The 21,491-nt window shown below is 35.7% G+C and overlaps 1 protein-coding gene across 2 annotated transcripts in view; it reads left to right on the forward strand.

The window, feature by feature from the left end:
• The window catches only part of YME1L1 (YME1 like 1 ATPase), a 40,074-nt gene extending 20,349 nt beyond the window's left edge, over positions 1–19,725 (forward strand). For both annotated transcript variants that reach the window (XM_020990318.2, XM_020990319.2), the window contains 11 exons: positions 1,507–1,597; positions 3,217–3,369; positions 4,295–4,427; positions 4,890–4,952; positions 6,012–6,124; positions 7,665–7,820; positions 10,116–10,267; positions 11,233–11,359; positions 11,450–11,523; positions 13,371–13,457; positions 17,846–19,725. In XM_020990318.2, the coding sequence (XP_020845977.1) occupies positions 1,507–1,597; positions 3,217–3,369; positions 4,295–4,427; positions 4,890–4,952; positions 6,012–6,124; positions 7,665–7,820; positions 10,116–10,267; positions 11,233–11,359; positions 11,450–11,523; positions 13,371–13,457; positions 17,846–17,989 (1,293 nt within the window). In that variant the 3' untranslated portion in view covers positions 17,990–19,725. The remainder of the gene's footprint in view (positions 1–1,506; positions 1,598–3,216; positions 3,370–4,294; positions 4,428–4,889; positions 4,953–6,011; positions 6,125–7,664; positions 7,821–10,115; positions 10,268–11,232; positions 11,360–11,449; positions 11,524–13,370; positions 13,458–17,845) is intronic.
• Positions 19,726–21,491: the final 1,766 nt, after the last annotated feature.

Below are 21,491 nucleotides of genomic sequence, written 5' to 3' on the forward strand. Positions count from 1 at the left end.
CCACTGAATTCTGTGAATATGTACCTAATACTGTAATATACGAAAGTAGAAGAAAGAAGTTGTAGTTAGTGGATGCTTTTGCATAGCTTCATTCTTTTTCCCTTGTCCTGCTGGCTTCTTTTTCTGCATAGTTTGAGCTGGGGATTAAATAGGGAGATAATAGAGAAGTCTGGAACGGACTAGTTTATAGTAGAGAGATTGGGCTGAGATAGTGAAGCCAGGTTTGCAGCTTCAGAGAGACACCTGTAGCTGCCAGGGCCTTAGACAGAGTTCTGTGTTAAGTCAGTACGCCTTTTTCACTCTCTCATTTTGCTTTTTGCACCTTTCTCTCCACTCTGACTCCAGACACTTATTCCCTTTATTCTATCTCCCACCTCCCTGACATCATTCTGAATCTCTAATAGTCTTCAACTAGCCATTGAGCTAATCAAAATCAGGTATAAATCCTTAAGAGGTGTGTAGGAAGGTTGTACCCTTTTAATTGGTAAGTGCCATGTGCACACTCGTGTGTGTGTGTGTGTGTGTGTGTGTGTGTGTGTGTGTGTGTGTGTGTGTAGGGAAGCCTTCAAGTGTTCCTTGTTTAATTTCAGAATAAATGATTTTGGGAGAAGGGGGAGATAATAGTCCTACTGTGCTTTGCTGCTCAGTGCATATTCACCTAGTCTCTATTCAGTTGTGGGTACTATATCTTAAGCTGAACATTTACAACAGGCTTGTCTAAAGAAAATCAAACAGTGGTGAGAAGCTACTTAAAATCATGTTGTTTAGGCATGCTTGAAGAGACAAGAGCATAAGTTCTTAACTTTCCTTTGTGCTGTAGACCGTTTTGGCAAGTTGAGTAAAACATAGGGACTCCTTAGACTGATGGCTTAATAATTCATAATGAAAGGAAATGCTAAATTTCAGTTAGATGTTAATGAAAACAAAGATGTAATTCCTCCCTCCCGCCCCATACACACATTTATGAGTCCTCTTGGGAATCCATGACTCCCAGGTTAAAAACTTCCTGGACTAGAGAAAGGCATTTAGCTTGACCTTTTAATCTTTAAAGCATAAACAAAGTGGTTTTTTTTTTTGTGGGGAGGGTGCAAATAGAGGAGATTGGTATGTTACTTAACTGTTTCACTTGAATGTTTAAGTCTTGGGGCTGATATTTATACCCTGTGTAACCTTTTGGCAGGCCCTTTAGCTTCCTCTGTATTTCGGTTTTTCATGTGTAAAATGGAGATGATAATATTTGCACTAGACACTTAATAATTGTTGTGAGGAAAGTATAAACCTAAAAGTACTAAATATATGTGATTAGTAACATTATTATTATTGTGGGGAGCACATTTTGAGGTATGATAGTATGTAAGCCTTTTTAATTGAAATCAGAAAGAAGCCAAGTTAACCCTAACACCAGATGATTTTTTCCAATGGAAAAGATGGATGCTATAAGTTTTGCATTGCTCATGTGTATGTGTGTATATGTGTATAAACATACACATATTTAATTTGTTATAGGTGGAGGAAGCTAAACAAGAATTGCAAGAAGTTGTTGAATTCTTGAAAAATCCACAAAAGTTTACTGTGCTTGGAGGTAAACTTCCAAAAGGTAGGAGATGAACCCTCCTCTAATCATGATAATTAAAGTTACAAATACAATATAATCTTAATTCAGACTCCAATAACTTGGAGTTTATTCTCCATTAGGACATTAGTTAAGCTAGTTTACTTTTCATTATGAAGAGAGAATAAATCAATACAGTTAATAATAGGCGGAAAGTTTAAGCCAGTGCAGTGCGGTAGGTGTGTTCTTGCTTCTTGTCTTGTTACATCAATATGAGCAGAAGTCTAGTGTAGTATAAATGATGTTGGACTTGGACTCAGGAAGACGAGTTCAAATACTGCCTCAAGATTCTGTCTGGCTGTGTGAAGTTGAGCAAGTTACTTACCTCCCACTGCCTTAATTTCCTCATCTGTGAAAATGAGGGGATTAGACTAGATGGACTCTAAGATTTTTTCTTTTAGCTCTAAAATCTATGATTCTGATTTTGTGAAAAATCTCAAGGGATGGAGACAACTGTTGTATTGATATGCTCATTCATCACAGAATAATCTTAGAATATGTCATAGTCTGATGACACTGATCTTTCTTTAATAAAATCTCAAATGTTGGCAGTTAGTACTGATGTGAGTTAACACCTGTCTTATGCACTTGATGTCTTCATAAAAATGGAGGAACTTTATTTTTCCGTAGACCTTAAGACAAGGCTTTGTATTAGAAGGACCTTTCTTTTTCTTTTTTTTTTTTAAAGGCAGTTGGGGTTAAGTGACTTGCCCAGGGTCACACAGCTAGTGTCAAGTGTTTGGTCTGAGTCTGGATTTGAACTCAGGTCATCCTGACTCCAGGGCTGGTGCTTTATCCACTGTGCCACCTAGCTGCCCTTAGAAGAACCTTTCTAAGTCTATATCTATAATCTTAGTTTTTTCAGTGTTCTTTAAGGCAGACTGTCCACAGGCAAATCACTTTAACTTCTCTGAGGTTCAGTGTCTTTGTAAAATGTTAATAGCTGTATTTACCTATCTCAGGGTTGTTGTGAGGATTTATGTTCAGGTACTTTAAAAATGGAAAGGGTTCTGTTGCTGAGTTGATCTGAAAATAACTTAAATATGGGGAAACTAGTTATAGCAAACAATTTGAAATGCATCATTGACAAATACAAATTTTTAAGGAAATACCTAAATCAGAAAGTCTTAATCTTTATTGTTTCACAGACCCCTTTGTTATTCTGATTAAATTTATAGACTCCTTAGAATAGTGGCTTGGTTTTTTGTTTTGTTTTGTTTTGTTTTTTGCGAGGCGGTCAGGGTTAAATGACTTGCCCAGGGTCACACAGCTAGTGAGTATCATGTGTCTGAGGTCAGATTTGAACTGAAGTCATCCTGACTGCAGGGCTGGAGCTCCCTCCACTGTACCACTTAGCCGCCCCTAGAATAGTGGTGTTAAATGCATAAAATAAAATATATAGAATTATAAAGGAAACCAATTATGTCAAAGTACAGTTATCAAAATTTTTTTTCAAAAAGGTCACAGACCTCAGGTTAAGAACCCCTGGCCTTATAGAGAATGATATTGAGTGTCTTTTAGTTCTAATATCCTGTTTTGCTTTTAGAAATTGATTTGAGAGGTTTTTTCCTTAAATTGAATAATATGAATATTTTCTTCTTTAGGTATTCTTTTAGTTGGACCCCCAGGGACAGGGAAGACACTTCTTGCTCGAGCTGTGGCTGGAGAAGCTGATGTTCCTTTTTATTATGCTTCTGGATCAGAATTTGATGAGATGTTCGTGGGTGTGGGAGCCAGCCGTATCAGAAATCTTTTCAGTATGTTATAATAATATACATATTAGAAAATGCTAGGATTATTATTTGAGGGGTATAGGGAGAAACTCGTTCACAAGTATTTCCACTTTAAAAGCAAGAACTTAACCAATTCTCTTTCTGCCTGAACTGATTAGTCATGAATGACAGTGGGTCAGGATTACTATAGCTTAGACAGGGACTTGTTTTAGGGAATTTGATGTAGTGAGTTAAAGTAGAATTGCAGCCTTCCACAAAACCAGTATAGCCCTAGGGGCTGGCATGATGGCGGTGGGATGGATTGGAGTGTAGTGCAGTCATGGGTAAACTGGGGTACAGGCTACCAGAGAGGACTGAGGTTTTCCCCTCACATTTTAATTCATTGATATAATAGTATGTAAATAAGGAATGCTGGCTGCAGCTCGTATGGTATATAACTTCCGTAGCTGAATATATTGGTGTTTGCTAATTTTGTATTACTTTGTTATCTTCTTTGACTTGTTTAAATGTTACTGAAAAGGTTGTTAAGTTTTAAGTGAGTTTTATAGATGTCATGTTTTATTTTTTTTCACAATGAGAATTTATTTTTGTATTCAAATATATTGTAGATCCTTGACAGTTATATATTTTAGTGATAAATTTTGTTGTTGTTCAGTCATGTCTACTCTTCATGATCGCGTTTGGGGTTTTCTTGGCAAAGATACTAGAGTGATTTGCCATTTCCTTCTCCAGCTCATTTCACAGATGAGGGAAACTGGGGCAAATAAGAGTTGAATGACTTGCCCAGGGTCACATAGTAAGTGTCTGAGGTAGAATTTGAGCTCAGATCCTCCTGACTCCAGATTCAGCGCTCTATCCACTGTGCTGCTTAGCTACCCCTACTTGCCCATTTGTAGCAAATGTATACCTTTTATTTAAATCTGTTTGGATCCGTTTTCTCATTTGTTAGGGGAAGCAAAAGCAAATGCACCTTGTGTTATATTTATTGATGAATTGGATTCTGTTGGTGGAAAAAGGATTGAGTCTCCAATGCATCCATATTCAAGACAAACCATAAATCAACTTCTTGCTGAAATGGATGGGTAATTAAAAGTTTTCTTTGTCTTTACACTATATTAATATTTGAACGGGTTATCCCCTTTCATAAGTTTTTAAGAACTTCTTGAGAACTTTCTTAAGAACTCTTAAGAAAGTCTGGGTTGATAAACTTAAATTTGAAAAACAGATTTAGCTACACTTCATATTTGTACCTGAGTTATTTGATAATTATTCTCTTCTGAAGGTGAATAATAGGAACTCTTTAAAGTGCATATTGACCTAATGATATATTTGTTTTGTTCTTAACATTACTAAGCTGTAGGTTGCCGCTTTTTAAGAGTTAGCCATGTTTTTCTGGCTAGTTAGCTCTCACATTTGGTTTTAATTAAGTAGTATTTAAGATAGGAGATAAGCAGCTTCTGCATTAGAATTTTTGTGTTTTATTGAAGATATCAATGAAATACGTCTCTTACTTTTGTAATTGCTGTTCCTTTTTTTTAAAATAGCTTTAAACCTAACGAAGGAGTTATCATCATAGGAGCGACAAACTTCCCTGAAGCATTGGATAAGTATGTTTAAAATTAGTTGTTCATGAAAACTTCTTTTTAGAAATCTTTGTATTTGCTTTGAGGAAATTTCTTAATTTAAAAAAATTGCACTAAAATTTCCTGGTTTGTTAAAAATTGGCTTATGTCTGGGGGTTCATAGACAGATAAAAGCCTTTTGTTTGCATTTGATATAGTATCTATGTGTCAATTCACTAGTAACTCTTGTCTCAGATTCTTCTTTCAAATTGAGAAGGGCTAAAGTTCTCATCCTGTATTAATTGTTTTCAATAAACCAATGATGATGTTGCTTATGCTGTAGGCCAGGGGTTCTTAATCTGCTTCAGTGAACTTATTTTTTATTTGTTTATTTTTCTTTTTTTGGCTAGGCAGTGGGGTTAAGTGACTTGCCCAGAGTCACACAGCTAGTAAGTGTTATGTGTCTGAGGCCGGATTTGAACTTAGGTCCTCCTGACTCCAGGGCTGGTGTTCTATCCACTGCGCCACCTAGCTGCCCCTCAGTGAACTTATTTTTAAAAGATATTTTGATAATTGTATTTCAGTATAAGTAATTTTTTACATTTATAATTCTGTGCATTTTATTTTATGCCTTTTAATAACACTGAAAAGAGATTCATAGGTTTCACTAGATTTCCAAAGAGGTCCTAGATACGAAAAAGAGTTTGCCTTGGAGTCAGGAGGACCTGACTGAGTTCAAATCAGTCCTCAGACACTTGACACTTGCTGTGTGACCTTGGGCAAGTCACTTAACCCCAATTGCCTCACCAAAAAGCAAAAAAAAAAAAAAGCCCATGCCTCAATCCTTTCCCATATTTACTTGTGCTTTTGTGAATGTTGTTAGAAAAGAGCCATGCCCTTATATTCAAGGTAATGGAGACTATTATTGAATATTTCTCCAGAAACTACTTGGTTCAACGACCCATTTTAGTTTCTGACTGCCACCCACTGTCTTCCTCTTTTCCCTTGGATGAAATAAATCTGGGGAGGGCTTAAATTTCAGTGCCAACTTTCAATTTATTGAATCTGGATTGTGGACTTTTTTCCCCTCTTTTTTGTTTATAGTGCTTTAATACGTCCTGGTCGCTTTGACATGCAAGTTACAGTTCCAAGGCCAGATGTAAAAGGTCGAACAGAAATTCTCAAATGGTATCTGAATAAAATAAAATTTGATCAATGTAAGTTAAAACTTCAGCTCTCTCAGCACAATAACAAGAGATTGGTTAATGTTTTGAAAGATCAAGAACCCCGTCTTTTCTCTGTTTTATGAATTACTTTCTAATAATTGCATGCCAAAAATCCATCCATTATTTTTAAACTTTTTCCCATCTAAAATTGTGGTCTTAGTAGGTCTTTAAATGCTATTTTACTATATATGGATGTATTTGGTTTTCAAAATGATTCTGCCTTCTGTGATTGTAATCTCCGTAGAGTCATGTCTGACATAGCAGTGCTGGATTGATATTTTTTTCCACAGCAACATTAGTTTTGTTGTTTGATGACTATTTTAGGTATTATGTGAAGAAGCTGTTCCTGTCTGTAATTCTTGTAAATTTGTGCTTAGCTGAAGGTTTAGTACACAGGAAGCTTCAGCTTCATCACTATTTGCAAGTCAAAGGGCTAACAAAATGTTTTCAATTTGAATATTCTGACAATATTTTTCCATACTTAATAGTTACTGTTCCAGGAGTAATGACACTTCTACAATTTACTTTTTCTGAGCCCTTTAAGAGTTGAATATTTCAGGCTATCATGACCACATGAACTGCTAAAAGTGAAAATGAAGCAGCAGAGCTATAGTCTGGGCAGTGGTGTAAGACCACCTGCCTTTGTTTTCCCAATCCAGAAAATGAAGACTATAATGATCTTTCAGGTCTATGTTAGCCCCAAGAAATTAGTTTTGTGAGTTTGTTATTGCAAGTGTACTGTTACCTGATTTTGAGTATCAGGTATATAGCCTCTTGTACCTCTTTAATATTTTGAGGTAGAGGCAGACCATCATATGAACCTCATTGCTACATTTGGTTGGTCGTCCCTGAATTCAGTTTTTAGATATCCGTGGTGATTGAGTCCTTTCTTTAAATGCTTCCTTTAATGCCTCATTGTGGTAGATAACCTATGTTGCTGAAAGTGGATTACTGTGAGTTCTCTAAGGTCCTGTCCATCTGGAAAGACTTTGAATGAGAGCCCTGGACCATTGTATTATAGCTAACCTAGCTAAATTTAGAGAGACCTATCACCACATTAAACATGAGGTAATGAATTTTGGGCCACAGAGATTCTTGAAAACCATCTTTTTTTTAGAGGATTTGCAGTCTGTATGGGTGATAATAGCCATACACGTAGCCACAGTGATTATGGATCATTGAAGTATTGAAGAAATGGTAATACTTCTGTCTTAAGGTTCATTTGAAAGACTACATTATAAAAATAAAATCTTATTCTGATCTTTTTACTAAACTGTGAAATCTAGGTTCCACTTTTGTTTGTTTCTGTTGGAGAGATACTTTAAATGTTTATCATGAATTAATTCTTGTATAGAATAAAGCATTTTGCCATGTAGCTTCTATTTATACCCTTTTTACCTTGATGGCACCATTATATAGTATTTTCTCTTAGTGTCCTTCAGAATTAAGTATTAAACATCTTGAAATTTAATAGTAAATCCACCCATGGCTTCCATTTTTATGTTGTAGTGTTTATATTCTTTTTATATAGCTGTTGATCCAGAAATAATAGCTCGTGGTACAGTTGGATTTTCTGGAGCAGAGTTAGAGAATCTTGTGAATCAAGCTGCATTAAAAGCAGCTGTTGATGGGAAAGATATGGTTACCATGAAGGAATTGGAGTTCTCCAAGGATAAAATTTTAATGGGTATGTTTTTCTTGTACTTTGACTTCCTTACTTTTCAGGTTCAGATAATTCAGAGATTAAAATGTTTTCGTACACACAAATTCCTGTCTCACATTTTCCTTTGATTGTGTGTGCCTTTCATCATCATCATTGTTGTCAGACCTCTTTGGCAAGTCACAACTTCTCCAGGTCAATCTGTAATTATGTAAAATAAGAGCAATGAATTATCACATCTCCAAAGTTCTTTCTACCTGTAAAATTATACAGTTCTAGTGTTCTGTAGAGCTAAACTATGGACACAAAATTTTCTCATTAAAAAACCTGAATTTTCACTTTTAGAGTTTTTGCTATAAGAATTTTTGTAAATAGTAGTGTGTGAACCAAATACCCTTGAGCAGTATTTCCTATTTTCTTTGCAAGGTACCAAAGCTGTCTGTCTAGCCCTACAATTCAATTTTGCACTTAGTAATAAGAACATAGGTTTGATTTTAAAAGCCTTCCCTTTTGGCTGAAGAGAGACAAAATGGTCTGAGGTATTAATCAAACATTATATTAAGCATCTACTGTGTTGGAGTTAAGAAAACAAAAATGAAGCAGTTCCTGCCCTCATAGAACAGTTATGTTTGTGTAGATGGCCCTATATGTTGTATAAGAATACATGGAAAGATTAATTTTGGGGAGGTACTGGGAATTGGGGAATCAGGAAAGATCTTATGAAAGTAGTGACATTGGAGAAAATCCTTGAAGAAAACTAGAGATTCAAAGAATTGGAATTAAAATGGAAATGCCTTCTAGGCAAAGGCAAAGAAACAGGAGAGAGAATGTTATGTAAGGAACACCAAGACGGCCAGTTTAACTAGACTGTAGGGTGAATGAAGAGGAATAATGCTGGGCTGGGAAGGCGGGTTGGGGCCAGGTTATGAAGGACTTTAAATGACAGAGGAGTTTGTATTTGATCCTAGAGGTAATAAGGAGCCACTGGAGTGTGAATAGGCCAGTGCTTTAAGAATAACACCTTGGCAGTAGTATGGATGATGGATTGGATTGGGGAGAGACCAATTTTTGGAGGCTGTTGTGATAGTCTTGGCAAGAGATGATGAAAAACTGGACTATGGTGGTAACCGTAAATGGACAGAAGGGGATGGTGGTGTGAGACGTTGGAAACTTACTGGAAGTTAGGAAGGAAGGACACTGAAGAATTGAGAATAACCTCTGAGGTGGCAAACCTGGCTGTCTAGGATGAGTTCTGTTTTGGGCATATTGAATGTGAGATTCCTGAAGAATTTCCAGTTCAGTATGTTCTCCTACAGGTAGTTCGTGATGTGGTTCTGAAGGTTAGGATAGTGATAGCAAGAATCATGTTTGGGTGCATAGTACCCAAACTGCAAACATACTGTAAACAAAATAACCAAAACCCCCCTCAAAACCCTATAAACAAACCGTACTGCAAACTCATGTTTGTAGCACGGAGGCATATTTGCTTAAAAGGAGTTCAGTAAAGATATTTCTTCAATTTACATGTAATATGTTAAATGTTTTTACATAAGATATGCCATATCATCAAGTGTCAAGTGCCAGAGCTCGGTTCTTAAAGGCTTGTATATAAAAGGATAATTTTCTTTATCCATTTTTAATACTTAATTTTGAAATTTTCCTTTCATCCTTGACCTTTAAAATACCAGTTTTATAAATTTTGTTTTTAAAGTTCGTTCTAAACGTAGTGTGTTAACCATCAAGAAAAATAAATTCAGATATGTAAGTGATGAAAGTTTTTTATTCATATGCTTGTTAATTTTGGCAGGAAGATAACAAAAACTGCCGCTGTGATCCATTCTGAACGTTCTCTTTCTTGTAATTCTCGATTGAGTTGCTTTTAGTGTTTTAATTATTTCTGTGGTTGTAGTTAGCATATATATTATTGTTCTGATTTTGCTTTTTTCATACTGTATTCGTGTTTTGGAGGTGGAGAGAGTATATCCTAAATATTGTAATGTTTTGGATTTTTTTACATGAAACAGGACATGTATTTTCTAGAAATTGAACTGAGTTCATTTCTTAAAGCCTTGTTATGCTATAACAGTGGGGGCAGTTTGAATTTTAGTTTTTGCAAAACTGGCATTTATTGAACAAGGGTAAGATTGTTTTTTCAGAATATGCTTTTTTTATTTTGTCTGCTTCTACCTCTACCCAGCTAAGGACATAACAATATCAGATACTGTAACACCTAATATTATGTTAAGTCAAATAACTTCTGTGATTCAATAAAATATTACTTCCTGAATGTACTGTTTCAATTAAGTGATTTCTTATTTTTAGGTCCTGAACGTAGAAGTGTAGAAATTGATAATAAAAACAAAACCATCACTGCATATCATGAATCCGGCCATGCTATTATTGCATATTACACTAAAGATGCTATGCCTATCAACAAAGCTACAATCATGCCAAGAGGACCAACACTTGGACATGTGAGGCTTTAGAAACTTTTTCTTTGTTGATTTTCAGGATAAAGGTTCCAGTAGCATCTCTAGTAAACCCTCTGATTAGTAATAAAGTTATATAAGCTGTCTGTTGAAATGTAGTGTGTTCTAATGGGGAGAAAATGGTTACATATTTAGTTAAAACTGTTTTTTAAATTTTCTTTCTGAACTTCCTTGAAGATGTACCAAAGACTCTTCTGAAGGGTGTTTTTCGTGATGAGTGCTTTTTGCTATTTAGATGCAGATTCAGAATCTGCCCCATCTTTAATTCTTGAATAACTTTTATTTCTTAAAAATCGCAAAAGCAAAAACTGTCGATCACAAGTCACCAATTCCGTATTTTTCTTAACTGTTCCTGGTTTAGGATCATGTAGCACAAGTACCCTTCTAATATTTCCACTTAGCAGTAGAAATTTTAATATCAATTCATCTTTGATGACAACATAGATCCCCTCACAGTATTGTACAGCTTAGGTGTAGTTAGGCTGCTAGGTGTTGCAGTGGGGTAGAGTGCTGGACCTGGAGTCAGGAACAGTTGTGTTCAGATTCTTCCTTGGACACTTACTAGTTGTGTAAGTGACTCTGGGCCAGTCACTTAACTTTAATATCTCAGTTTCTTCATCTGCAAAATGGGAATAATAATAGCATTTACCTTGTAGCATTGCTGTGAGGATTAAATGTGATTATATTTGTAAAGCATTTTGCAAACCTTAATAGGCGATATACAGCTATAGTTATCATCATCATTATTACTGTTATTGTTATTCACCCTGTTGGCATAAAATAAACTGGTTCTGAAGCTGAAATAATTTTCATTTTGTATTTCTACTTTTCTAATTAATTGGTTCAGAGCATAATGCTAGGTGATGAGCAGTAAGAACACTGATTTTTTTGAGAACTGTAATCTGATTTTTTCCATCTGTTATAATTTGAACGTTTCCCAAATTTTGTAGGTGTCACTTCTACCTGAGAATGATAGATGGAACGAAACTAGGTCCCAGCTGCTTGCACAAATGGATGTTAGTATGGGAGGAAGAGTTGCAGAGGAGCTTATATTTGGAACTGACCATATTACAACAGGTTGAGTGCAAAGAATTGCTGTGCTTCAAAAATTGGTTTACTAATATAATAGCTTTTGAAAATACTTAATATGCTTATTTTTAATACTAGGTGCTTCTAGTGACTTTGATAATGCTACTAAAATAGCAAAGCGAATGGTGACTCGATTTGGAATGAGTGAAAAGGTAAGAGCTCTCTTTTATCTCATTTCCTTTTTTTCCTCTTTTCCTTTGAGAGGTGCTTCATTTCAGTATTTTTCCCATAGTTGGTAAATAAGTATGAACAGTTTCCCATTATTTGGTCAAGTGGTAAAACAAAGAAGATCAGCATTTTCCTGTACTTAATCTATTTGAAAATCTTTCACTTTGTAAGAAAAAGGTGTATTTAGTAACTTTTGTTTTCTATCCCATATTTATTCACATTTTATTACATCAATTCTTAGGTGCCTCTAGGAGAAAATTTTGAAGCATATAGCAGTATAACCAGTAGTTAGACTGTACTAGGATTGGAGCCTTCCACAAATGGAATGGAAGTAATGACTTTCAGTAGGATATGGCTTTTTATCTTGTTTCATTACACTACATTGTCACAGTTCCTCTGTGTAGTACATTGTATGTCTAGTTTGGGAGAAATGTGAAAGAAATTACAGGATTGTAGGATTTAGAGCTGAGAGGGGCGGAAGAGATCATGTAGTACAGTGGTTCCCATTCAGTGGTTCCTGATGATAGTCTAGAATTAAGAGTCCAAAATTAAAGGGTCCAAAAACTCTTTTTTTTTTTTTTTTGGTGAGGCAGTTGGGGTTAAGTGACTTGCCCAGGGCCACACAGCTAGTGAGTGTTATGTGTCTGAGGCTGGATTTGAACTCCTGACTCCAAGGCCAGAGCTCTATCCACTTTGCCACCTAGCTGACCCCCAAAAACTCTTTAATGGTATCTTGAGCAGTAGGTAATTTTTAAAAAATATTACAAGTAGTATAAATTAAATTACTCTTGAGTATTTATAGCACATTTGAAAAACAGAAATTCACATTGGGAACTAGTGATCTAATTCCATCTGCTCATTTTGCAGATTAGGAAACTGAAGACCAGTGAGGTTAATTGATTGACTCAGTGTCATATAAATGGTTAAAAGCAGAGCCCAAATTTTAATCCATGTGCTCTGATTTCAAAATCTAGTGTTCTTTTCACCATAAAGCCCTCTAGTATTCATGTTCAGTAGTGTCATACATATTTAACTTAGGGAAATGCAACCCTAAATACTTGGCAAAGAAAGGAGGAGAAATAATAGCTTAGAGATTGAGCATGACTTTCCACTCAGTATGAAAATACCCCAGGAGAGTATAAAATGGGAGGCATAATAAACCTGTTGTTTTTCTCAGTTGGTTTCCATTCCCAGTGCCTTTCCCTATAGTGAATGTGTTTCTAGAATCTGTTTTTCATTATTCTCATAGACAGTTTTTATTCATCCTTCTTAGACTGGTAAGAATTAAGGGGAGAGAGAAAACTTTGGTTGGCCTTTCTTCTGTCCTTAGTCAGCTAGAATTGTTCCTGCTGTGTTCCCTTTGACATTCTTATGTCCTGTCTTGCCTCATGGTGAGGCAGGAAGAAGGAACAATGTGATATCATAATTAGATATGAGACTCTTTTGAGAACATTTTTTCCCCTAACCTCTTTGTATTTGTTTTCTTCTGTTTGGGTAGAACTTAGTTTTGTCAAGTTGTCTGATCAATAGCTTATCTGAGTATGTTTTTAAAAAAAAGTATGCCCAGTTGTTTACATAGCAACTATTTTAGGTCATCTATTCTTTTTATTTTAAAGATAATAACAGGTAATGAATTTTCAAGGGTAATTTTGACTTTATGGAATTTTTTCCTCTTGTTGATTTTAGTACATAACCTATCAGTATTTATGTTTTTTCTATGAATATTGTGTTTCCTTTTAAGTGATGGAGGATAGATGCTGTCTCCAAGTATATTGGATACTTAGAGACTTTTACATTTTTTGATCAACTGTTTTCTTCCATTTGGTTTTAGCTTGGAGTCATGACATATACTGATACAGGGAAATTGAGTCCAGAAACTCAGTCTGCTATTGAACAAGAAATAAGAATACTTTTAAGGGTAAGGCTGTTCTTTTTCTACATTTATTTATGTAATATGAAGGCATGGTGTTCATTAGAAACATCTGTTTAATAAAAGATAGTAGATGTCTTCTCATCTTGTGCTTTTCTTGCTGTGTTCTTCCAGTGATCCTCGGTGAGAATCGACCCAAATTCTAGAGACCTTTCTGTCTTTTCACATTTCATGAGTATCAGTAGTGTTCTTCATCTATTCTCTCACTTTCACTGATACTCTGTCTCTTTTTCCAGGCATACATGTCCTCACTGATACTCTTATACAATATCTTTTGGATAGGTCATCTTTGGAAATATGCCACAACTCAGCTTGTGTGTGGCCATTAAGTGTTTCTCTGTTTGGCTCACTTGTAAATTTGATTCTTCAGTGGCTGTGGTGTTCAAGGATTTGCAGTTACATAACATGTATGGGAGAACATTTGCGTTAAAAAAAAAGATGGATTTATATGTTGAAAAAGAGCTTAGAATTGTTAGAAGCATTCTTCAGTTTCCAAATGCACTCCAGCCCATGTCCATTTATAGCGTTTGTCCCGAATAGGTATATTAATTCACTGGACTGGACACCCTGGGCCTTGATTGAACCAGTGCAGTAGCACCTATGAGCAGGGGCATCTGGAATGCTTCGCCATTTTTAGGCAGTGTCTCTTCCGTTTGGACCTTGCTCTACCACAGTGGTTAGCTTTTGTCTCTGTTTTAATGACTTGCTTATTTATTCAGAGCCGCTGAATGGTTATTTCTGTAATCGCGTTTACCAAGGAATCTTGTATGATTTTTAACACATGAAAGACTTCTTGGAGGAGAACCTTTAAGAGTGTACCCTGCTTTGCTGAGTCAAATGCTTTCTTTTTTTTGTTGTTATTTATTACTTATTTGTTTTTAACATTAATTTTAAAAGATTTTGATTTCCAAATTCTCTCACTCCTTCCAGCGCCTCCCCTATCCGTTGTAAAAAAAATACATTCATATACCATAATTTGTTCAGCCCTAGTGGTCTAAGAGGAAATCTAAGATATCCTTTTAGATTCTAGTTTTTTAATCTATCTGTTTTAATTTCCCCTTTATGATCAGAAAGTTTTGTTTATTACTGTTTCTTCCCTGGTGTCATCCTCTCTCTTAATTCGCTTTCTCTATCCTCTGCTGAGTTTGATGTGTTTTTACACTAAGGGGGTGTGTGTGTGTGAGAGAGAGAGAGAGAGAGAGAGAATATAATATCGGCACTATGTAGTCTGTAACTTCTCTTAGTCCAAGGAAGACTCGGACTAAAATCCTGTCTCAAACACTTAACTAGCTGTGTGACCCTGAGCAAGTCACCTAACTATTGTTTGCCTCAGTTTTCTCATCTGTAAAATGGGGTTAATAAAAACACCTACTTCCCAGGGTTGTTGTGAGGCTCAGATGAGATAATATTTGTAAAACTCTTAGTACATTGCTATATAAGTGCTAGTTATTATTATTAAATCAAATAAATGATTTTTAAAATAGTGAACAATTAATGCAATGAGATTTTTATTCTCTGGCTTTCCTTTAATTGTGTCACTGTATAAGTATGGTCTTTTGTAGAATATTGTTTATGGAAACTTCTTCCTATTCCCTTCTCATATCTTTACATACACTTGATGCATGTGTAGATTATTGTCATACAGTTTATATGGAAGAGAAAGTAGTGCAGAGTGTGGTGGCTTACATCTGTGAATCCCTGCTGTCGGGAGCAGTGAGGCTAATGAACTTCTTGGGCTCCTGAGTTCAGAGTTGCACTGTGTTAAAGCTGATAGCATATACCGGTATGGAGAACCATTTGTGAGGGGGAAGGTTGGTGTGGACCCAGCTGCTTAAGGAAGGACAAATATGCCAAGGTTGGAAAGAGAGGAGGTCAAAGCTCCCATACTGATTAGTACTGGAATTGAGTCCATGAATGGCTACTGTACTTCCAGCCTAGGCAAGATAGCGAGACCCCAGTCTTTACAAAGTTGCATAGGTTGATAGTCTTCTGGTTGCTTTCTGATGGCAAGGGGTAACAAAATCTATTTTTTCTCCAGTGCCATTGGTATTTCCCCTTGTCATTTACTTGTAGAATATCCTGTGCCTTCAAAATTGTGTTACTTCCAGCAAGATCATCCTTTATATTTACCTCGTCCAGCTGTTTTTTCCATCTTATGTTTTCTTCAGGGATAGTACCACATGTGGTGGCTTTATTTTTCTTGGTGGTGAAAAGAATTTATTGTAAAAATCTTTACAGATTTTTTCATTTTCATCTATTTGTTGTCCTTTTTTGAGTTTTGTCCTTTCAATGTCCTTAGAATGATTTTCACCAAGCTTTCTTTAAGCATGATCTTTCTTTTCATTAATTCTTACTGTTTTGTGAGGTGATACAGCTTCTGATCTTCTACTAACATTCCTTCTGATGATGTTTTATTAAAATAAGTTTTATTGATACATTCTAGTTTTGTCACAATTTCTAGATATTGTGCCTACCCTTTTAACAAAGACAATAGTTGAGTAAAACCAACTGATCTAGTGATTCTGTGTAACAGTATATGTGATATTCCACATCTTTTATTCCCATTTCTGCCGAAAGGAGAAAGGTGCTACCTTATTTCTTTTCCAGAACCAAGAGTGATCATTATAATTATTCAGCATTCAGCTTCATTTACACATTCTTCTTTTTTTTTTTTTTAAAGCATTATTATAGTCACTGTGTATATTGTTGTCCTGGTTTTGTGTACTTCACTCCACATCATTTCATTTAAATCTTCTCACGTTTTTCTGAATTTCTTGTATTCATCATTTCTCACATTGCAATAGTGTTCCATTTTGTTCACATAGCAGTTAGTTCGTCATTTCCCAGTCGATGGTTCCTTGCTTTCTTTCCAGCTTTTTGCTACCACAAAAAGTGTTGTTGCTGTGAATATTTTGCTGTGTATTAGACCTTTATTTATGTCTTTGACCTTCTTGGGATATGTACCCAGTAATGAGATCTCTAGGTCAAAAGGTATAAATAGTTTAGTGACCTTTCTCATATAATTCAAATTTGTTTTCCAGAATTATTGGACGATTTCACAGTTCTAGCAAGTACATATGTGTACCTTTCTTCCAGTCATCCTCATATTTTTTGCAAATGAGTATATTCTAAAGGGGTGTTTTTCTTGGCTGCCATATTTTACTGCATGACCAGGGAAATCAAGTGTTTGCTGATTGAGATGGTGTCTCCAGGCTGTTTTAAAGGTCTCATTATGGCAATTGATTTATGTTGGTTAAACTGCTTTAATAAATTGGCATAATTGGTGATGGTGTCCATTCTTCTGTTTCCCCCTTTTAGCATCATTTTTTTATGTGGCTCACTTAGTTTAAATTTCTTGCCATATCTTTACATTTTCTACTTTTACATTAACTTTTTGTTCTGACAAGTTAGTGATCTGACTATCTAGAAATAGATGATTTGGAAATAATTCTCACATCATTTCCTAGCTGAGAAGATATGATAAATTTCTTTTTTGTTATTTTGTGCTCACCATTTTCAGCACCTTTGGTTTCTCTTGCTTGTTACCCTCAGATCGTCTAACATGTTTTTCGCTATCCTTTAGTGCTCCGTTTTACGTTAAGTATGAAAATGTGTTGATGTAATTTGGAAGGTATTATCAAGTTCTTTATAGAATTTTTCTATCTTCTCCTTTGCAACAGAGATGTGTATGTTACCTGCAGTTATTTTTATGGTAGTATTTTTGCCTACTTATTTATGAGTACTACAACAGAAGAGCAGATAATCTAAGAAAGGGTGTTTCTTGTTACCTTTTAAGGTTCAGCAGAACTACTCCGCTAACACTTTTATTTGACTCTCACAGAATAACGAATCCTGCTTCCATTTAGTAGCAACTTCCTTTTGTCTTCTGGTTTTTTTTGTGTGTGTGTGTGTGTGTGTGTGTGTGTGTGTATAAAGACTGATTTTTAGTTTTTAGTGTATCAGTAAATAAATTAATGCTTATAAGTAACTCTATGCTTCTTAGCATGCTCAGCTCTCATTAATGCCAGTGGGAAGCAGTTTTTATTTGTCACTTTGTTATAAAGGTTGTAATAGTCAAAGACAATTACTAAGTATTTAATTTATTGTTAATGAGTTCCTCAGTACTTAGCTAGGTTGCTTCTTGGGAAGCAGATGTAATTTGTTTTACCCACACCCTATTCAAAGCCCTTACAATTCTGAAAAGCTTGAGTTTTGCTGTTATAGCCTGGAGAATCCATAATCCCCTCCTGACCATGGTGAAATGTTGGGACTAGGATTTTATAGAACATAAAATTCTCATTTTATAAATTCTTTTCCTTCTTAATTTCCACAATAATAACTTTTTTGAGGTTTTGTGTTTTATCTTTGCATTTCAGGACTCATATGAACGAGCAAAAAACATCTTGAAGACACATGCAAAAGAACATAAGAATCTAGCTGAAGCTTTATTGACTTATGAGACTTTGGATGCCAAAGAAATTCAAATTGTTCTTGAAGGAAAGAAACTGGAAGTGAGATGATAAAGTCCTTCTTATGGATTCATACCTGACTTTATTTGCGAGAATGTAAATCTAGCAGTGCAGTAGTCTCCTTATGCAACAGCTTTTTTTTTCCCTTCCTGATGCGTGCTGTAATGTATTAATGATGTTTTCAAGGTTATAATGTACTTTGTTGTGAGCCTTTTGTTACCTTTATCTAATTTTGGTTATTCTCAGTGACACCTAGAACAAATTAGCTTTCCATAGCAAATATCATTATAGAAAATAAAGAACTATCAGGATTGAATACAGCTTATTTGAGAGACTTCAATCAGACCTTAAGTTGGAAATAATGCTGCAGCATACTTTTCAAGGCTAGCTGTGCTGCTAGATGTAGAGGGGAAATGATGCTCATGTGGAGTATTTTGAGCTTGATGACTTAAGTTGTTAAAGGATCATCTTCGTAACTTAATACTATCAATGGTTTTTGGCACAGAAATGATGTTATCTAGTTGTAGACCCTGTATTTGCCAGTTTCAAAGGGAGAACTCATACTAAAATCCTAGTTTTATTCTACAATTACAGTAAATGGGTTTTTTAAATCTGAAAATTAGGGAATTTGTGGGCATAGAGACAAATGCAGAAATGTGAAACATTATATCCTTTATATTTTCTGTATTCTGCGTATCTCTTTGTATCACAAGGTTTATCACCATTATAGGGGGGAATTGTCTCATCCTTGGAATTTTGTTATAAACAAAAAACAAATAACCCCCCCTCAAAAAATCTTTATCCTTGTGTAATTATGCTGGGAAGCAAAGAAACACAAAACATTTGGTTTTGAAGGATCCATTAACAGTACATGTTGGCCTTTGTCAGAAATTGGGAGTTTATATTTGGGTCAGATTTTGGCTTACTGAAAATGAATCACTTGTTCTCTGCAAAGATTCTTGAATACATTTTGTTTAAGCCAGTAGAGAAATATGGTTTCAGAGCATTGTTGATATACTGCTACTATAACAAAACTGTACCCTTTAAGTGATTTTTATTAATAATACATGTGGTTTTTTAAAGAGCTCCATTACATGCATGTTCTTTCTTGTAGAAAATGAAGATAATTGAACATATCTCTCTCAAAGATATTCTTGACTGACTTAAAAAAATCTCATTTCTATGAGGATTTCAACAAAAGTATATACTTGGGTTACATAAAATCTCATTTACCATTTCAGTAAAAGGCATTCAAGCTGTCAAAATATCAAAATCTTCATGAACTGATTATGATCAGATAAAAAAAATGTTGATTTCAGCAACATGTTATGTTTCTAGGTTTTTTACATGCATTTTGATGGGAGTACAATTACTGGTTATGAACATTTCTAACTGTAAGTGTAGAAGATCTTAAATACTAGTGTACTTTAAAAATAGTTTATACCAGTGAAAATGACAATTAAAGATCTGAATAAGCACCTCACAAAGATGGAGTAAGGATTATCTTTTTCTACAAGAAATTTTCTTTTTTATAATTATGCCACTGAACCCCATTTTTTAGCCAAGAATATGGTTTCCTTTCCTTTCAGAACAAATACTTAGTACAGCTTTATACATGGTTTACTGTGTTTTCCAAATAGTCTCAAGAATCTTGGTCTGGAATATTATCACAAGTGAGAAGTTAGCCTCTCAGAGTTATATGTGTCGTGGTAGCCGTGCTTTAGGGAAAGGAACCTCAAAAAATATGCTTTGTCTCTGTTTCTGAAACAATAAAAATTTTAATTAGGTGCCTTGTCTTTTTTTTTCTTCCAGAAATCTTATAAGTATGATTTAGAAGTTTTTAAACTTAAAATTCTTTAAATTATATATACAATAAAAGCAAAATTTGTAATTTTAGACAAGCGAATAAGTATTAGGAGCTTTGCTTCTCCTTTCATGTGGAGAAATATAAATTTGTTTCAGGCTATCTGTGGAGAACAAAAGTATCACCACTCTACTCCAATCTGCAGTGCATTTGTCTCCTCATGCCTTATCTGTTTGACTACAAATAATCAGAATGCCTTTTTAGTCTTCTTTCATTTCCCTGTAGTTACATCTTTTTTTTTAAGTTGAGCCTTAATTTCTCTACCTCCATAGTCTTCTATGTCTTTTGTCACCTCATCTGAGACATACTAAAAGAGTCTGGACACTTTATTACTTTCTAGATTTTGCTAATTACTATATGATAGCTTGCATTTATATAACTCTCTGTGTCTGTTCTCATATGATTTTCACCAAGAGACTTGTGAGCTGTTAGCATAATCAGTATTCTCCCCATTTTACAGATATGAAATTGAGGCCCAGAGAGGTTGTGACCCATGGTCATATAAAAACTATAGCTGGGTACATGGTTTCTAAGTCCCTTACTTTTTCAGTCATTTTATGAATTTACTGCTGAAGTTCTGTCAAGCTGTCATTCTCATCTTCACTGAAAATGTCTGTCTTGTCATTACCCAGAGATTCTAATCTGTATTTTTGAAAGAGTTTAGCAAAAGAGCACCATCCATATTAAAGAGTAGCAAATATTGCCCATCTGTTAAAAATGTGAAAAGAGAAAAGTTAAGTATTGGACCAAGTGTGTTAGGAAGCATCTGCAAAATAAGATTCTTTGAAAAGAAAAAAAAATGTGTATATATACATATATATGGAGCAGCTGGAAATGACATATATAAAACTTTAAAAAAAAAAAGAGTCAACAGAACAGCAAATCCCTGGAGCAGCCTTCCTTCAGGGGCGTTAGCCCCACTATTATTGTGGGGGTTGGGCACCTGATCAGGGGAAGATTGTGAGGGCCCTTGGCTGGTGCTGGAGGAGGGGTGTAGGCATGCTGACCGGACTCCGTCCTGCAGCCTGAGAGGAAGAGCCAGCACATGCTGGTGAGTGTGGTCGCAGAGGGCCGGGCACTCATGGGAGAGGGGAGACCCTGGCGAGGTGGGTGAGCTGATGGGAGGAAGCAGAAGTGTCTTCTGTGGCAGCTGTGTTGGGGCCCTGGTCTTAGCTCAGGGGTGGATTGGATTACCTGTGGTCACAGAGGAACAGTGACCGCATCTGGTCTTCTTGGCTTGTAGAACACTGGAAGAACCAAGATGTCAAAGGCCCACCATTTCTTGTGCCATTTTTAGGGAAGAGACGAGAAGATGTGAGGCTAGGTGTGTATTGAACTGGGTGAATAGTTAGTTCTACTGCTTGGTCGTGTGATTCAGTCAAACTGAAATGGAACCTCTAGAAGAATCCATGGGGCATGACTGAAATTTTTATCAATAACAAAAATATAGAGAGAGAGCATGCTTATCACATTTGAAAGTGAGAGAAAGGGGCAGCTAGGTGGCGCAGTGGATAGAGCACTGGCCCTGGAGTCAGGAGGACCTGAGTTCAAATCAGGCCTCCGACACAGCACTTACTAGCTGTGTGACCCTGGACAAGTCAACCCCATTGCCTAACACCCACCCCCCCCCAAAAAAAAGCAGGAGAAAACTGAGGGATATCTAACACTGGGTGTGTGACAAGATTCCAA

Source organism: Phascolarctos cinereus, unplaced genomic scaffold (assembly GCF_003287225.1).
Source record: "Phascolarctos cinereus isolate Bilbo 61053 unplaced genomic scaffold, phaCin_HiC Scaffold_1;HRSCAF=81, whole genome shotgun sequence".
NCBI classification, from domain to species: domain Eukaryota; kingdom Metazoa; phylum Chordata; class Mammalia; order Diprotodontia; family Phascolarctidae; genus Phascolarctos; species Phascolarctos cinereus.